The sequence below is a fragment of the Lepidochelys kempii genome, chromosome 3 (assembly GCF_965140265.1).
Source record: "Lepidochelys kempii isolate rLepKem1 chromosome 3, rLepKem1.hap2, whole genome shotgun sequence".
NCBI classification, from domain to species: domain Eukaryota; kingdom Metazoa; phylum Chordata; order Testudines; family Cheloniidae; genus Lepidochelys; species Lepidochelys kempii.
Genome location: NC_133258.1, coordinates 85818337 through 85837061, shown reverse-complemented (window position 1 = coordinate 85837061; position 18725 = coordinate 85818337). Strand labels below are relative to the sequence as shown.

The 18725-nt window shown below is 41.1% G+C and overlaps 1 protein-coding gene across 8 annotated transcripts in view; it reads left to right on the top strand.

Moving 5' to 3' along the window:
• FYN (FYN proto-oncogene, Src family tyrosine kinase) overlaps positions 1-18725 on the top strand; it is a 184595-nt gene that overhangs the window by 144050 nt on the left and 21820 nt on the right. For 4 of the 8 annotated variants that reach the window (XR_012158024.1, XM_073337073.1, XM_073337071.1 and 1 more), the window contains 4 exons: positions 5722-5871; positions 10245-10409; positions 10854-11009; positions 14189-14368. Coding sequence is in view for 7 of the 8 variants with exons in the window: in XM_073337073.1 (XP_073193174.1) it covers positions 5722-5871; positions 10245-10409; positions 10854-11009; positions 14189-14368 (651 nt within the window). In the remaining variant the exon portion in view is untranslated. The remainder of the gene's footprint in view (positions 1-5721; positions 5872-10244; positions 10410-10853; positions 11010-14188; positions 14369-18725) is intronic. The other 4 variants (XM_073337076.1, XM_073337075.1, XM_073337077.1 and 1 more) reach the window with 4 other exon arrangements.

Here is an 18725-nt window from a genome sequence, read left to right as displayed (position 1 = left end):
TGGGGCTACACAAGGGGCTGCACACACAGATCCGATTGCAGGACTGGAGCCTAAGGCTATGTTTACATTTTTCTAAAGAATCTAAAATACTAATCCGATAGTGAGCGTGACTAAGGAAAATACAGCTGTTGCCAGGAGTGCAAGTCCTATAAAAGCCTAGATATCTAGGTAAAGAACTACGCCTGGAAAGCTTACATGAGTAGGACTTCGATGTAAAAATGTCAATACAAAGCATAGCTTGAGAGCAGGTTTATTCCTCCGGCCCCCAAACTGTTTTTAAAAAGAATCTCTGAACTCAACTTGTAGAGATGTATTTATCTCAATAGGGAAATCTCTTCAGGAAAATAAGCTCCTAAATGTGCAATATTTGCTCCATGCTAACAAAAATCTTTCTCTCCTCCTGAGTATGTCTCCCTCTCTTACAAAACAGAATCAAATGTATATAAACATCGGCAGTTTTCCGGGTGGTGTTTTTCCTAATCCTAAAGGATGAACAACAGGAGTTTGAGAGCTCTTGCAGCAGGTTCAGGGTGTGTCTACACTGCAAAGAAAAGTCTGTTGTACCAAGTCCCAGAGCCCAAGTCAATTAGCTCGGACTGCAGAGCTAAAAATAGCAATGTTGACGTTCTCAAAACGCAGTGATGGGGAAGAGTCTCTGAGGCCAGGCTCCAGCCTGAGCGGGAATGTCTACACTGCTATTTTTAGCCCCTCTGCCTAAGCCAATTGATCTGGGCTCTGAGACTCGGCACCACAAGTTTTTCTTTGCAGTACGGACTTGCCCTACGAGGGTCTTGCTCACTGGAGCTCAAATCTGTGGTGAATAGCTCATGGGAAGTCTGTTGCAATCCAATATGACCAAAGAATTTTTAAATTCTATATCTGACTCCTCCTTGCAGTTGTCTCCAAGTTGGACCTAGGGAGATACTTTCCAGCAGAAAAGCTGGTTGCATAGCTGCTTTTAAGCACCGTTTCGCCAGTGATACTGCTGAAAGGAGGTAATGTATAGGCAGGGCCAGCTCTACAGTTTTGGCTGCCCCAAGCAGTGAAAAAAAACTGCCGCTGCAGACAGCGAAAGGAAGAAGCTGCTGCCGATTTGCCGCTGCAGTGGGCAGAACAGAGGAGCTGCCGCCGATTTCCCACCGCGGCCAGAGGCATTGCCACCCATTTTGAACTGCCACCCCAAGCACCTGCTTGGAACGCTGGTGGCTGGAGCCGGCCCTGTGTATAGGTTGTCACAAAAGGTACAATCAGGATTGTTTTTCCTGAAGCCTGGAGGCTGTAGTGACCAATCCCATGTATTGGGCGGACTGAAACTGTAGAAAAGGGCAACTTTCACCAGCATATTCCTGGTTGCATCTTCGTTTATGAATAGGAAAAATGGCACCAGAATAATAGAGCTTATGACAGTGCAGTTTCTCATGAGCTTGAATCAATTCTGTGGGGACACAGTCTCCTTTTAAGCTTTGAATAAAGATACATCTCAGCTCTTTCAGTTTTGAAGTCACAAATCTTTTAGTCAGAAAACTGCTTCATGCTGTAGGATATATTGTCACCTCTGATAAGGAAGAAGACAGATTTGTATGCCTGCTTTCCAGTCTGTCTAATACCTAGAGTCCTACCGTGGATTTGGAGAGACATGTTCAATGGGCATCATTCTTGCAGGTCTGTGTCCCTGCTTGATGGATAGTCTATGTTGCCATGTTTTCTCTCTCCAGGATGGCTGCACTGCAGTAGTGGACAAAGTGATTGCTGCATTTAAAGTTTATTATTTGGTTGTTAATGTTTGAAAAGCAATTCAAGATTCTTCTGGATGAAAAGCACTATGTAACTATAAAATCACTATCTCCAGTCGGTACCATGAAAATTTTGACATTTACCATATTTTGCCATTTACCTAAATCACAGTATTTGCAGTTTTCAGAGTAGCAGCCGTGTTAGTCTGTATTCGCAAAAAGAAAAGGAGTACTTGTGGCACCTTAGAGACTAACAAATTTATTTGAGCATAAGCTTTCATGAGCTACAGCTCACTTCATCGGATGCATTCAGTGGAAAATACAGTGGGGAGATTTATATACATAGAGAACATGGAACAATGGGTGTTACCATACACACTGTAACAAGAGTGATCACTTAAGGTGAGATATTACCAGCAGGAGAGCGGGGGGCAAAAACCTTTTGTAGTGATAATCAAGGTGGGCCATTTCCAGCAGTTGACAAGAACGTCTGAGGAACATGGAGAAGTGGAAGGTTGGACATATGACCAGGGAAGAGTATAAAAAAATTGCTCGGGCATGTAGGAATGTTATCAGGAGGGCCAAATCGCACCTGGAGCTGCAGCTAGCCAGAGATGTTAAGAGTAACAAGAAGGGTTTCTTCAGGTATGTTGGCAACAAGAAGAAAGCCAAGGAATGTGTGGGCCCCTTACTGAATGAGGGAGGCAACCTAGTGACAGAGGATGTGGAAAAAGCTAATGTACTCAATGCTTTTTTTGCCTCTGTCTTCACTAACAAGGTCAGCTCCCAGACTGCTGCGCTGGGCATCACAACATGGGGAAGAGATGGCCAGCCCTCTGTGGAGATAGAGGTGGTTAGGGACTATTTAGAAAAGCTGGACGTGCACAAGTCCATGGGGCCGGACGAGTTGCATCCAAGAGTGCTGAAGGAATTGGCGGCTGTGATTGCAGAGCCATTGGCCATTATCTTTGAAAACTCGTGGCGAACCGGGGAAGTCCCGGATGACTGGAAAAAGGCTAATGTAGTGCCAATCTTTAAAAAAGGGAAGAAGGAGGATCCTGGGAACTACAGGCCAGTCAGCCTCACTTCAGTCCCTGGAAAAATCATGGAGCAGGTCCTCAAAGAATCAGTCCTGAAGCACTTGCATGAGAGGAAAGTGATCAGGAACAGCCAGCATGGATTCACCAAGGGAAGGTCATGCCTGACTAATCTAATCGCCTTTTATGATGAGATTACTGGTTCTGTGGATGAAGGGAAAGCAGTGGATGTATTGTTTCTTGACTTTAGCAAAGCTTTTGACACGGTCTCCCACAGTATTCTTGTCAGCAAGTTAAGGAAGTATGGGCTGGATGAATGCACTACAAGGTGGGTAGAAAGCTGGCTAGATTGTTGGGCTCAACGGGTAGTGATCAATGGCTCCAGATCTAGTTGGCAGCCGGTATCAAGTGGAGTACCCCAAGGGTCGGTCCTGGGGCCAGTTTTGTTCAATATCTTCATAAATGATCTGGAGGATGGTGTGGATTGCACTCTCAGCAAATTTGCGGATGATACTAAACTGGGAGGAGTGGTAGATATGCTGGAGGGGAGGGATAGGATACAGAAAGACCTAGACAAATTGGAGGATTGGGCCAAAAGAAATCTGATGAGGTTCAATAAGGATAAGTGCAGGGTCCTGCACTTGGGACGGAAGAACCCAATGCACAGCTACAGACTAGGGACCGAATGGCTAGGCAGCAGTTCTGCGGAAAAGGACCTAGGGGTGACAGTGGACGAGAAGCTGGATATGAGTCAGCAGTGTGCCCTTGTTGCCAAGAAGGCCAATGGCATTTTGGGATGTATAAGTAGGGGCATAGCGAGCAGATCGAGGGACGTGATCGTTCCCCTCTATTCGACATTGGTGAGGCCTCATCTGGAGTACTGTGTCCAGTTTTGGGCCCCACACTTCAAGAAGGTTGTGGATAAATTGGAGAGAGTCCAGCGAAGGGCAACAAAAATGATTAGGGGACTGGAACACATGAGTTATGAGGAGAGGCTGAGGGAGCTGGGATTGTTTAGCCTGCAGAAGAGAAGAATGAGGGGGGATTTGATAGCTGCTTTCAACTACCTGAAAGGGGGTTCCAAAGAGGATGGCTCTAGACTGTTCTCTATGGTAGCAGATGACAGAACGAGGAGTAATGGTCTCAAGTTGCAGTGGGGGAGGTTTAGATTGGATATTAGGAAAAACTTTTTCACTAAGAGGGTGGTGAAACACTGGAATGCATTACCTAGGGAGGTGGTAGAATCTTCTTCCTTAGAGGTTTTTAAGGTCAGGCTTGACAAAGCCCTGGCTGGGATGATTTAACTGGGAATTGGTCCTGCTTTGAGCAGGGGGTTGGACTAGATGACCTTCTGGGGTCCCTTCCAACCCTGATATTCTATGATTCTATGAACATTGCGGGGGGAGGGAGGGGAATAAACATGGGGAAATAGTTTTACTTTGTGTAATGACCCATCCACTCCTAGTCTTTATTCAAGCCTAAGTTAATTGTATCCAGTTTGCAAATTAATTCCAAGTTAGCAGTCTCTCGTTGGAGTCTGGTTTTGAAGTGTTTTGTTTTTTTGGGTTTTTTTTTTTTTGAAGAATTGCCACTTTTAGGTCTGTAATCGAGTGACCAAAGAGATTGAAGTGTTCTCCGGCTTGTTTTTGAATGTTATAATTCTTGAAGTCTGATTTGTGTTAATTTATTATTTTACGTAGAGACTGTCCAGTTTGACCAATGTACATGGCAGAGGGGCATTGCCGGCACATGATGGCATATATTACATTGGTAGATGTGCAGGTGAACGAGCCTCTGATAGCGTGGCTGATGTGATTAGGCCCTATGATGGTGTCCCCTGAATAGATATGTGGACACAGTTGGCAACAGGCTTTGTTGCAAGGATAGGTTCCTGGGTTAGTGGTTCTGTTGTGTGGTGTGTGGTTGTTTGTGAGTATTTGCTTCAGGTTGAGGGGCTGTCTGTAAGCAAGGACTGGCCTGTCTCCCAAGATCTGTGAGAGTGATGAGTCGTCCTTCAGAATAGGTTGTAGATCCTTGATGATGCGTTAGAGAGGTTTTAGTTGGGGGCTGAAGGTGATGGCTAGTGGCGTTCTGTTATTTTCTTTGTTGGGCCTGTCCTGTAGTAGGTGACTTCTGGGTACTCTTCTGGCTCTGTCAATCTGTTTCTTCACTTTCACAGGTGGGTATTGTAGTTGTAAGAATGCTTGATAGAGATCTTGTAGGTGTTTTGTCTCTCTCTGCGGGGTTGGAGCAAATGCGGTTGTATCGTAGAGGTTGGCTGTAGACAATGGATCGTGTGGTGTGGTCTGGATGAAAGCTGGAGGTATGTAGGTAGGCATAGCGGTCAGTAGGTTTCCGGTATAGGGTGTTGTTTATGTGACCATTGCTTATTAGCACCGTAGTGTCCAGGAAGTGGATCTCTTGCGTGGACTGGACCAGGCTGAGGTTGATGGTGGGATGGAAATTGTTGAAATCATGATGGAATTCCTCAAGGGCTTCTTTTCCATGGGTCCAGATGATGAAGTTGTCATCAATGTAGCGCAAGTAGAGTAGGGGCATTAGGGGATGAGAGCTGAGGAAGTGTTGTTCTAAGTCAGCCATAAAAATGTTTGCATACTGTGGGGCCATGCGGGTATCCAGAGACACTTAAAATCAGAAAAGTAAATTTAACAACCTCAACCAGTAAATGTTAAGGCATTGTTCTCATTTACACAAAGGCCCCCTCATTTCTGCTAGACCAGTGTAAAGGGGACTTTGTGTAAATGAGAATCTGGGCCTAAGATTTTAATGGCACTCACTGTAATTTTGTTAGGCTCACCCGTTCTTATTTAAAGTACAATATTTACTATTTCTGTGCAGTGTCTTTTTAGTCTAATAATAAGTGACTGACACTTTTTTTAAATTGTCTAAAAACGACGGCTTATACTTTTTTTTCTCCTTACTTTGAACAGGTGCCTATTCCCTGTCTATTCGTGATTGGGATGATATGAAAGGAGACCATGTCAAACATTATAAGATTCGTAAACTTGACAGTGGCGGATATTATATCACAACTAGGGCACAGTTTGAAACACTTCAGCAGCTAGTTCAGCATTATTCAGGTAACTTTGCAGATAAATATCTGATACTCTCAGCTGTTGCAAAACAAAAATGTTTGCTGTTGAGCTCTCCTCTCACCGTAAGATGTCCTAAGGAGTCTTTTTATTAAGTGTCTCATTCACTGCAGTGCATCTTTATTATCCCTTTCCCATTATTTATAAGCAGTTTTACACACCCTTCATAGGGTACATTGACAGTGAAATTTCATTTGTTCTCCTTTTTATTTTTTCTTTCTAAAATACTCAAAGTGCATTTGTGCACTCTTCTAAGCTACGTACTTTGTGAACTGTACAACTGTGGGACAGGCTTATGGGGAACTTCCTAGTGATACAATTATCCAACTAATTCCTGTGGTACATGGCATTTCAATCATTATTTTTTAAAGTCAGTTACTTGCATTGGATACATCTTGTTCTCTGAACAAAAATAATTTTGCAATTACCAGGGTTTAGACTACAGATGAACTTGAATAACAAAATTCATATCCATAATTGAGTTAGTGGTCAACAGCAAAATTCAGATCAGCATTTTGATTCAGAATCTATAAGAGCACGGGGTCATTCAGATCTGACGTTTTGACTCCCTTTGTAATTTAGCCACTTCCCATTTCATCACTTTTGCTTTATTTTCTGATTGGCTTTAACCCATGTTGCTACTGCACATAATGCTAATTCAATATTTTTAAAGGTAAATACTTTTCTTTTTGTAGAAAAAATTAATAAGGGTTCACTTTTTTTCAGAAGTACTCAGCACTGGCCTAGCTCTTCTCTTATTGAAATCAATGTTAAAATTCCCACTGGCTGAGGGCTTGTCTACACAAACATTTAGTTCATAGCAAACTGGGATGTGAATCCACCCCATGTGCTGCAAACTGTCTGTCCAGGGCTGATGCGCATAACAAGTTTGTTAGTGCACTTTGATCTAGTCCCATTTCAAAGAGGATTAGATCAGAGGGAACTCATGGGCTGTTAATGCATGTCAGCAGGGTGCAGGTGGACAGTTAGTCCTTGGCAGGCTAGTGTGGTGTAGATTCATTCCCCAGCTTGCTGCAAATTAATTGTTTGGGTAGACAGGCCCTTAGAAGCAGAGTGGAGCCAATATGGAGCCCTTTTGAATATCATACTCTAGATGTTTGTGTGTATTTAGGGCACAAGTCCTCTGTTTAGCTGCAGACCAGGTAGCTCATGAACAGTTGTAGTGCAGCCTTCCCCACACAGCCCTTCCACTGTGCCTGAGCACTGGGGTGGGAAAATAGTACAGTCTCCATGCCCATTCAGTCTTTGACCCACAGGCCCTTCCAGCATGCCTCTGCTAATTAATTCATTGTGGTGATGCATTGTGTTTTGTCACCACTTTTTTAATGGAAAGTGGATTGAGACCACAAACGCATTTTACACAGGCCATCTGACAGATGTTAGATAGCAACAACTTTCTGGACACCTAGATCCTAGACTGGATTTAATTCAGCAAGGAGAGAGGATCTCATACCTCATTATCTATCCCTCTCAGGCTATGCCACGCTTTTAATACAGAAAGAATCTGTTTCCCCCAATATCAAATGTGTGACCCTCAGGCATGGGCAGGATGGATAATAATTGGGAAGGGCCCCCGCTTAGTTGGCACAAGGCACAAAAGTGAGCCGCATACTTCTCTAAATTACTCTTAATTGGCTTGTTTCAGCATCATGCACTTTAATCAAAAAGCATATAATCATTCCACACCCTGCACAACCTTTTGACATTGACAAAATTAATAGTACTAACAAGCAACTGAAGAAACCAGTTTAAAGCACTCCGAGTTGACTTGGTCAAAAATGTTACATGGGATTGATGCAGAACTTATTAAAGGTAATATTTTATTGTGGTAAAGGTTTTTGCCAAAGTTACATTTGTAAGCCAACAGAGCTGCTGAAATTAATTCTCACGTTTTAGTGCCTGAATTTACTCTGCGTTAGCAACTGCTGACATACAGCATATTACAGCAAAGTATTACTAGTGGAGCAAGGAGTGTAATTTTTGACTGCCTGAAAGTGACATTAAAGACAGAGAGAGAAATAATTTACCCAAAATGTCTACTCATACTTCCTTATACGTTTATATATACTATATTGCCTACATTTTCCCACTGAGTGTTAGATGTACAGCACTCTCCATATTTTATTTATATGAAATACTAATGGCTGATTCAAAAAAAAGAAAAAAAGAAGAAGTAAAGACAATGACTCCTGCAGTACTTCATTTGGGAGGGAGGTTATATTTCCTCTGTCCTTCAACAGTTTTTCCTTGTATAATAATTAATGAAATTGTACCTTTTTCCTCTAGCCAGAAATGCAAGATGCATTGTTTTATCTTCCATGATTAGCTTCAAATTGTATATACAATACTTACAACTTAAAGGCCTAAGCCCTGAACAGGTTAACTAATATTTATGTAAAAGGTGAACATACCTTTCAATAGGCATATTTTAAAATAGAAGCATATATTTTTAAGAAAATTCTTGTCTTAGCTTTTCATAAGTGACTCAAATGTATTTTATGAAAGATTTTTGAACAGTACATGTTTTTAAAAACTTCCATGTTTTTTTCTGTACGTTATATCCATGCTCTGTTTTCTGTGTGCCATATTTCTGCCCTGCCCTGCTTTCTCTTCTTCCTTCTTCCTGATGGGCCTACCCAAGAGAGTGGTTATAACTTATGCTCAAGGTGATTTTACACTAAACAACGATAAATACTTGGACCCTTAGATCCAAGGCATTTCTTCTCATCTCTGGTACAGTATCTTGAGTTTCATGGATAAACCTAAGGGATCAAAAGTACTAAGATAATACCGGCTCTTACTCAGGATGGTCTGAAGTCAGCCGGACTTTCCAATAACATGGCACTTGAATTCCAGTCACCCATCCCATAAGGTTAGGAGTGATGGGCTATTCATGAAAAAGTAGGTCTGGTCTATTCTTAGGCATTCGGTGTCCATTTCCTTGGAGCAGCAAATATGTCTTTGATGCCGGCATTGATGGGTTCCTCTCTCTTAAAGGAGAGCAGAAGACCATGAGATCTCTAAATTCCCTGTTGCAGCCACCCAAGCTCATGCAGAGGCTTCCAAACATCTAAAGAAACACTCATTGAGTAGCCATAGTTCTAACCTTCCCAGTGGAGGTGCTTCCAAACAAACAGGCTGACTTGCTGGTTCAGGTTCCCTGATTTGCAGTCTTTGACAGTTTGTACCTCTTTTAGCAAACCTTCTCCTTTCACTTTCTACAAAACCACTTCAGCTACCTAAAGAGAGCTCCTGTTATCCCATGACATTTCAGCTGGGAAGGCAGAGCTTTGTTTTGCCTCTACCCCTCCCATTTCATTCTGGTCACAAACTTCTCATCTGCCTAGAAGGGAATGTCGCAAACGTGAATGAAAATTTAAGTTTAATAGTGATCTACCGCCTTGCCCTGTTCTGTTGTCTCTGTGTTAAAGTGCAAACGTAATCTGGGCAGGGAGCCTTCTTGTCCGATTTGTTTTTGGAAGTGCAATGTGCCTTTACAGCAATATATAAATCATAATGATTATTAATAATAGAATGGGGAGCCTAAAATTGTATGAATTGGAGTCATTTCTGTTCCAATCCTGTCTGCTGCTAGTCAGTTTTCAGTGAGGTTTACAATGAGGAGTAGTGTTAGTCTGTCCAAAAAGGAGCAGATGTAACCTACCACTAGGTGGGGGTTACAGGTCCTCCTCTCTGTTGATCTACAGAGCATGTGGGTTGTTACAGCCTCTGTCCACAGAGCTTTAGTTGAAGCTATAATAGCTCATGCTTGTAGGTCTAGAGAGGTTCATAGTTCAGTCTCTGGTGTGTATGCCAATATGGTGGCCATCACACAGAGCTGAATGCAATACAAAAACGTACAATGCCATAAAGTGCCTGCCAATTTTTTGTCATTCCGTGGTTTTCAGAAAAACGGAAACAATCTTTACTAATTTTTTTGTAATTCAATTTCATGTGAAATGTATAAGTAAACCAGTTTATGGGTTACCATTGGGTATTTTTAAATAAATATATTCATCTGTACTGCACCAATTAATTATGAACATGCATTATTGCAGTATTAGGAACAAATCCTGAGTTAGTATACCAGGGCATTACCTCAAGTAAGAAAACAATTGGCAGTCAGCTTCAGTTCAAGAGTCTAGAAGCAGGTACTAAAATATTTCCTGTTCTGTCTCAAGTGAATATGTTTCAGTGTTCAATTTCTAACCTTCAAAGATGCTTTGTTATGCTACTAACAGCTGTTGTGAGTAGCACTGTTTTTATGCTTACTGTTTTTGTTTCATGTGTCAAACTTTTTTCTTTCCTCTTTGCTGTTTGCTGCATTTCTGCTCCGTCAGAGAGAGCTGCGGGTCTTTGCTGCCGCTTAGTAGTCCCCTGTCATAAAGGAATGCCAAGGCTTACTGATCTGTCTGTCAAAACCAAAGATGTCTGGGAAATTCCACGAGAATCCCTACAGTTGATCAAGAGACTGGGAAATGGGCAGTTTGGGGAAGTATGGATGGGTATGGAGTGAACTATTATTCTAAAATAGTCTTCCTGTTTGGGAATTACAAGGTGGAAGGTGGAATTCAAAATGTTATGTGGCCAGACCAAAAAAAAAAAAAAATTTGGAAAAACGTCTTAGACACATCTCTGACTTTGAACATTTTTAGTTTCAAACATCTGAAGTAATTTATGGCAAAAGAAAGCTGATATCATATGCTGCTTTACAAGGTTTCAGTTTTGACAAATTACCCTAGCCTTAATAATGCATCAAAGCTCACGTTCTAATCTTAATTATACAAAGGGTTTTTTAGCAAGCTGGCATAAACTCCCTACCTTCAGTTTCAAATGTGAGTGTTTGCAAAAACTTAACATGGAACTGAAGGACAAATCACCTTCCATCTTTCTCAATGCATGCATAATTTTGGATTATAAGTATTTTTTATTAATTTCCTTTCCTATAGAAAAAGCTGATGGTTTGTGTTTTAACTTAACTGTGATTGCTTCGAATCATACTCCACAAACCGTTGGATTGGCTAAAGATGCATGGGAAGTTGCACGTGATTCATTATTTCTGGAACAGAAGCTTGGTCAGGGGTGTTTCGCTGAAGTGTGGCGTGGTAAGGCAGAGAATATGTTTTGTTTTTGGATGGATCTTTTAAGGCCATCTTAAAAGAAATAAACCTTTTGAATAGAGATTTTTAAGAAAAACAATCAAATTGTTTGAAATATTACCCTGTGTCTGTTGATGTGATCAGACTGACTGTTATGATCACCCTATGGCAAACATTGTGTTCGCTTTCTTCCCTTCACATTCACTGGTATGAGGGGTTAATTGCTTTAAATTTACTCATATGACTAAATAACTAAGTTAGATAATGAAGTAGAAGTAATACTGAATGTGTAAAGCACAACTGTTAATTAGGCAGCTGACCCTGAAAACACACACATGTGTAAAGTTCCTCACACAGGGAAGTGTTTAGAGGATCAGGCCCTAAAATAGCCACTTACCTTGTTTTAAAAATAAGAGTGAATATGGGGATAGCTGACTTTGCCAGGATAGCTTTCCCATCCATTCACTTCGCTAGTTTAGTTTGCAATTTATAACTCCTGAGTAAAGAAATCTGGGGATTGGGAGGACAAAGTCATGACCTGAGCAGCTGGGCCACTGCTTTGAAACCAAGGGATTCTTGCAAGTTGTAAATTCAGTGTCTGTGCCCCTGCTCCTGCCACTTGCCCAGTTAATCCCCTTTACCTGGTCTTCAATTTGTATTAATTATAAAATAATAATTTAAAAAATATTTTTATACTTAGCAGCACCAAAATAAAACACCACCACTATTGTATAAGTAGTGAGTTAGTTTTTGCAGTAAATTATACTCTACACAGCCCTATCAAAATCAGTAAAAAAGATTTCCGGTATGTTAAGACGTCATCATCATTAGCAATAATATTACCTAAGAATCATGGGCCAGTAGGACCAGTGTGGGCTAGCTATTTTGTGCTGCTGCAGTAACACAAAGCAGCAGTAAATCCAGCTCAACGAGTTGGTTAAACTGGGACTTTGCAGCTGCTTTGCATTGTGGGAATGGCGCAAAACAGCCAGAGTGGACCAGTGAATCTGACCCTTTGTTTAAATGCTTTGGGTAACAAAATTACTAATGACTTATGATACAAAGGACACATTAATGTCCATAGGAACTTACATCAATCTATGACTGAAAATAAATAGGAAAATTTGTGAGGGGAAACTTTCCTGCAAGTTTCTGCTACTTCTCAGTGAATGGCTCTGTATGTCATAGATTTAAATAGTTAGAACTAACTTCAGCAGCAAATATAATGAGTGTCCCAAATACAAGTACTTAAATATACAGTACTGCAGTCATAGTTTTGAACAGTGCAGCTAGCAGACAGAAAGAAATGCAAGCACAATTAAGAAAAATAATAGGTCTATAATAACGAGGAAGTAATAATCTCTGATAGACCCTGAAGCAGCACAAAATTAGAGCTGGTTAAATACTAAAAAAAAATTACTCAGGTTTTGCCATTCATAATGTGTTTTAATAGTAGCCAGCCAGCTATAGACAAAATACTGTACAGAAGCAGATCTCCAGTAATAGAAGTGGTGGTGCTAGCAGTGGTCTCAATAGCAGATAAAAATACCAAATCGTAGTAACAAAAAATTATAACTATTTCCATGAACATTTTAGTAAAAAGGTTGTTTAAAAATCCCTAAAACCTTATTTTGATTTTTTTAAAATGGAGAAATTTACAGAAGATAAAATATTTTTACAGTGGAATCACAAACCATGCATATCCTAAAGGTTGATAGAATGAACATTGGGATAGTTTAATAAGTCAATAGTAAATAGATAACGTGCAATTAATTTTGCTTGAAGTTGGAGTGAAATCCTGGCTTCATTGATATAAATGGCAAAACATCCATTGACTTCCATGGGGCCAGGATTTCATCCTTAATATACATGTTCATGGTGTTTTAAAATGTGCTGTTATTCCGCAAAGTGACTCTGGAAATGGCACTGTGTGGTTCTGTTTCTCAATGACTCCATATAAAATGCACTCCGTTTTACAGATGGTAAAGTTTTCTGCCAACCCTGCAACATTCTCCCTGAAATCTAAAAGTCGAGCAGTATTCTTTCCAGCTTGCATTTCACTACCTTATCTGTGGTACATTACAAGTGCAGCTAAGGTGCAACTGAGACGTGCTACTCTGCTGAGCCAGGATTACTAAAAAGAAGAGTTTGCTCAATTAGAGAGAACAATTTATTTCAAAAACTCAGCAGTCTTCCCCCACACACGCTTTTTTTTTTTCAAATTGAACATAAGCAGGCTTTGATTTTTACTAATTTAGTCATAATTGTGCAAACACTATGTGCAAACATTTTCGCCTTTGGGTTGTTCATACTACTCACTTGGACTGATCACTGCTACTTACTGATTGTGGGTAAAATTCACCCCCAACAAAATACCAGTACCACATCAGTCCTACTTATGCCCTATTTTGAAGATTTAAGTGGGACTTAAATAGCGTGTAGGTCTTTTGCTGCCCACACACACAGAGTGAATGTCACCCAGCATAATTGTCTACCTAAGTCGTTTGGTGTTGGTGTTGTCAATAAGGCAAAAAACAGCTCTATAAAGGGATCAAATTTTATGTGAAATTATTGAGACACAATGCTCATGGAACCCCATGGTGCCACTTTCACAGTCAGTGTTCAGTGCAGAACAAGTCTGGAGAGCCTGCACCACTAATTTCCGCATTTAAAAAAATTAAGCATTTGCCTTTGTTTCCTTCCTTGCTGACTCCTGTAATTACAAGGATTCTGTGTAACAGACTAGTTTCTGTCAGTATCTATTTCTGACATTGTATGTAGCAGTAGTGAACTAGCCAGCCCTATTCCTGAAGCTGTACTGACATCACTGAAATTCTCCTAAATAAGCAGGAAAATAAGTGTTAATTTCAACATCAGGAGCTCAATCCTGAATTCCGTATTTAGGCAAACCTTCCACTGATGTCAGAGCCTGAGTACGAATGGAGAGATCAGGCCCTGTATTTGTAATGAAGATGAAAAGTAATATTTTGCCATAATGAAAAAACTAAATTGATAGGAAGAAATGTAAACAATAAAGAGCAAAAAAAAGTAAAGCAGTTTTAAAAATAAAAATAAAAATAATATTGGTGTCCTTGTAAATTACTCTGCACTTAAATTAGGTGTTAGTTTTCTTTTCCAGACAGAAGGATGTTTAACTTAACAAAATATCTATTGATTGGTTGTAGGTACATGGAATGGAAATACTAAAGTGGCAATAAAGACTCTGAAGCCTGGCACAATGTCCCCAGAATCCTTCCTAGAGGAAGCTCAAATCATGAAGAAGCTAAAGCATGACAAGCTAGTCCAGCTTTATGCTGTGGTGTCTGAAGAGCCGATCTATATTGTCACAGAGTACATGAATAAAGGTGAAATAGTGCTTCTGACCTTGGTCCTTATGAGTAGCAAGTCTTTTTGTTTCAGAGTCACAGCAGTGTTAGTCTGTATCCGCAAAAAGAAAAGGAGTACTTGTGGCACCTTAGAGACTCACAAATTTATTTGAGCATAAGCTTTAGTGAGCTACAGCTCACTTCATCGGATGTACCCGATGCATCTGATGAAGTGAGCTGTAGCTCACGAAAGCTTATGCTCAAATAAATTTGCTAGTCTCTAAGGTGCCCCAAGTACTCCTTTTCTTTTAAGGCTTTTTGTATGTTCAAGCACTGTGGGTGGGTGGGTGTGCGTGCGTACACAGTGTAAAGAATGTTGGGTCAAATTCAGTCCTGGGCATAAGTAGGCACAGATTATTACCTCAGGTCTGAATTGGGCCCCAACAATTGAAAATGTTTATATGGTTTCTGTACAAGTCACACACAGTTTGAAAAAAAATTAAGCAGGCAAGTACAGCATAAGTGTTCCAATTATAATGGCATCTTATCCTCCTTGATAACAGGAATTTCAAAAGTTCTACCGCGGAACTATATTGTATATTGCTTCAGGAAATCCTAACTCTACACGGCACCAGAGTGTTCATATTGAATCTCTTGTTCATGTTGTCAGTCTGAGATTTTTTCCCCCCTTTTGGCAGTGCTGAGCCTTTTAGGACACACACTGCCCTCAGAAGACAGCTTTAATTTTCAGGCTGCTCCATATATCATACACTTTTATCTACTTAATTATGACAACAATCTAGTAAAATGAACTAAGGAAAATTTTTAGCTAGCTTGTCAGTCAAATGTTGCACCAGTGTTGAGGGGAAGACCAAAAGATGCATTTGTTTTAGAAAAGTAAATGAACCAAATAAAGGAACAAGTTCTACAGGGAATTTAGTTGTACAATGGAGGATACTTTTTACAATTTAGTGGTTTCTTTTAATCTATTTGGAGTTGATTTTTATTTTCCTGGCAGGTGTCCCTCTCTCTCTCTCTCCTCAGAGGCATCCGAGCATTGTCTAACTTGCATATTATGATTAAAGGCTCAGTGCCAAGCACGTGCTTTTCTTAAAAACGCTCTCTGATCTAGAAATGTTTCTGAAAGATGAAGACTTTTTTGCCTCAGACTTTCCATCAGTTTTGACTGTATCATTCTGGACCTTTGGTTGAAGATTTAACCAGGGGGAAGCTCCTAATCTTCTGTTCTCTCCCTATATTTATTAAATAATGTCTTTACTTTAATACTTTTAAACAAAGACAGTTTCCCATCCCTATTCAGGGGTTAAAGTGCAGGAGCAGGGAGACATGGTTCTCCCTGCTCCTGCAAGAGAGTTGACAATAGATGTGCCCCTGCCCAGGATCCTTTCAAAGTGTCCCCCTGGGGTATTCAGCTTCTGATCACTGGATACACACAGAGATCCCAGGACTTCTGTTCCCAGAGGAACAATGTACCCTAGTTTACCAGCTTAGCCCACCATTCTGTGTCACACGCAGCACTTGAGTTCAATTCTAGTAAAACAAAAGGCAATTTATTTGAGAGAATGGAGATTCAAATAGACACAAGTGTGAGTGATGGAAACAACCGGTTACATACAAAACAAAATCATAAAACATGAACTAGGGCGTACACTTATTAATAGGAAAAGTAAATAACTAATAAAGTAGATTCTCACCCTGTAGTTCAGTCTTCTGCAGCATTTGGGTCCTAGCTCCATGAGGCTAACAGTGTTTCATGAAGCACGTCCGCTCATCAAGATATCTCCTCAGTGAATGGATTCAGAGTGTCTTTCTTCCCCTATGATACACTGAATCAGTTTTTTGTCTATATTCACAGACAGGGTGATTCCCCCTCAGTGCCTCCTCATTCCTTTTCACTGCCAAGTGGTTTCAGTGTTTATAGTTTCTTTGATGGTTTTCCATTGACTTTTCTGTGTTGGTTGCAAAGCTAGAAAACCAAGCAATACATTACATTATTGGCCAGCCAGAGAGGGATGACGCCTTCCCTCACACATGAATGGGCCATCACTGAGACATATGATTCTTTGATGACTCACTTTCACTCCAAGACCATAGGGGGCATAATTTTCAGTATAGTTATATTATTCCATAAATATTACCCATACATATATCACTCAACCATTATCCATAATTTATAAGCTCTCAGTAGAGACCTCACATGCCACCCTTTATAGATAAATACCATGAAAGCATATTTGGTGCAGTGAATGTGTCAGGCCTGAAATAGGAGTAGCTTGTAAAGAACAGTGATCCCTTTGCCAGTTGGCACCAATAGGGCTCTGTGTCACACTCCCACTTTCTCCCCTGGCTTGAGTAAGCAGCACTCCCAGACAATTTAGCAGGTACAGTGTGAGCTCCCTCTCCTGTCTCAATCTGCTTTAACCACTATCTCTAGTCCTTCCTCTGCTCAACCCTCGGTTTTGTCTTCAACAAGTGCATAATTCAGTCTTTTAAATGTAATGTCTTATTATATATTACTTTAAAAAGATGTGCTGTTGATTTCTATCTTCTAAGGAAAATTAGCCTCTGTGAATGCTAGGTTTGTAGGCTTGTTAGGCTGCAGTCTGACCTTTCTCTTGAAATAGGCTGAGCTAGGATCTGAGACTTTTTCCAGGCATTGCATGGCTTAGAATAGAAATGTAAAGCTGGAAGGGATCTTGAGAGGTCATGAGTACAGCCCCCCACACTGAGGCAGGGCCAAGTATACCTAGAGCATCCCTGACAGGTATTTGTGTAACCTGTTCTTTAAAAACTTCAATTGGGAGGATTCCACAATCTCCCTTGGAAGCCTATTCCAGAACTTAACTATCCTTATAGTTAGAAAGTTTTTCCCAATATCTAACCTAACTCTCCGTTGCTTCAAATTAAGCTGTCTTACCTCCAGTGGACATGGAGAACATCTGACCACTGTCCTCTTTGTAATAGCCATTAACGTGTTTGAAAACTGTTTATCAGGTCCCCCTGTCAGACTTCTTTTCTCAAGACTAACCATGCCAAAAAAAATTTAACCTTTCTTCATAGGTCTAAACCTTTTATCACGTTTGCTCTCCTCTGGACATTCTCTAGTTTGTCCACAACTTTCTTAAACTGTGAATCCCAGAACAGGAGACAGTACTCCAACTGAGGCCTCACCAGTGCCTAGTAGAGTGGGACAGTTACTTGCTGTGTTTTACATATGACACTCTTGTTAATACACCTCAGGATATTAGCCTTTTTTACAACTGCATCATGTTGTTGACTCTCATTCAATTTGTTATTCACAAAACACCCCAGATCTTTTTCAGCAGTACTACTGCCTAACTAGTTATTCCTCATTTTATATTTGTGCATTTGATTTTTTTTCTTCTTAAGTGTAATACTTTGCATTTGTCTTCACTGAATTTCATCTTTTTGATTTCAGACCAATTCTTCAATTTCTCAGGGTTTCTCTGATGACCCCTATTGAAGTTTCTATTTCTCTCCCAATGTTTAGTCCTATGTTATGGTCACCTTTTTAAAAACCTTTCTGGGGGCTTTTGTCAACTTGCCTCCTTTGAACGTGACGAAAAGCCCTCCTCACTCTGTTGCCACGTCAGGGTGTGCAGATGCTCTCAGGTGGACCCCATCTCTTCCCAACAGTCCTCCCTCCTGGAACAGCATCCTATGGCCAAGAAAGCAGCAGCTCTCCTGTTGACACCATCTATGCAGCCATTGTATTCATCTCCAGGATCCTCATGTCCAGGCCTCTGGGATTCCTTTTTGATTTTCAGGTCACTAAAGAGCTCCTAAAGGAGCCGTATTGGCCTCTTACTATCCTTGCTATCTTGGAATTGTGTGGATGTTTTCAGCTAAATCAGGCTTTTAGAGAGCAATGTTGTTCAAAAGAATATTAGCAGATACATGAAAAGTTAGACATATGTATTTTGTCAGTAACATTCAGGGAAAATTTAAAACAACTGGCACGGGTGGCATATGAACCGGGGGCTTGGGGAGGCTAGCACCTGGCCTGCCCCTTCTGCCCGAGGCCCCGCCACTCCTGCCTCCTTCCCCCACCAGAGCCCACTGCCCCACCTCATCTCCGGCCACCAGCTCTCGCGCGCGCTCTCTCTCTCTCTCACACACACTCACTCACACTCACACACACACCCGTCCAGCCCTGGAGCGCCAAGCAGGCGGCGCGCGCACCAACTCCAGCCACCCAGAGTCTTCCCCCAGGGCCCGGGCCAGGGGGAAGACCTGCAGCAGAGCACCACAAGAAGCAGGAGAGGGTCTGGGGGCAGAGCCTAGGCACAGCCACACAGAGCTGGTTGGGGAAGCTCAGCCTACTCCGGCCTTTGATACCCGCCACCCATGACAA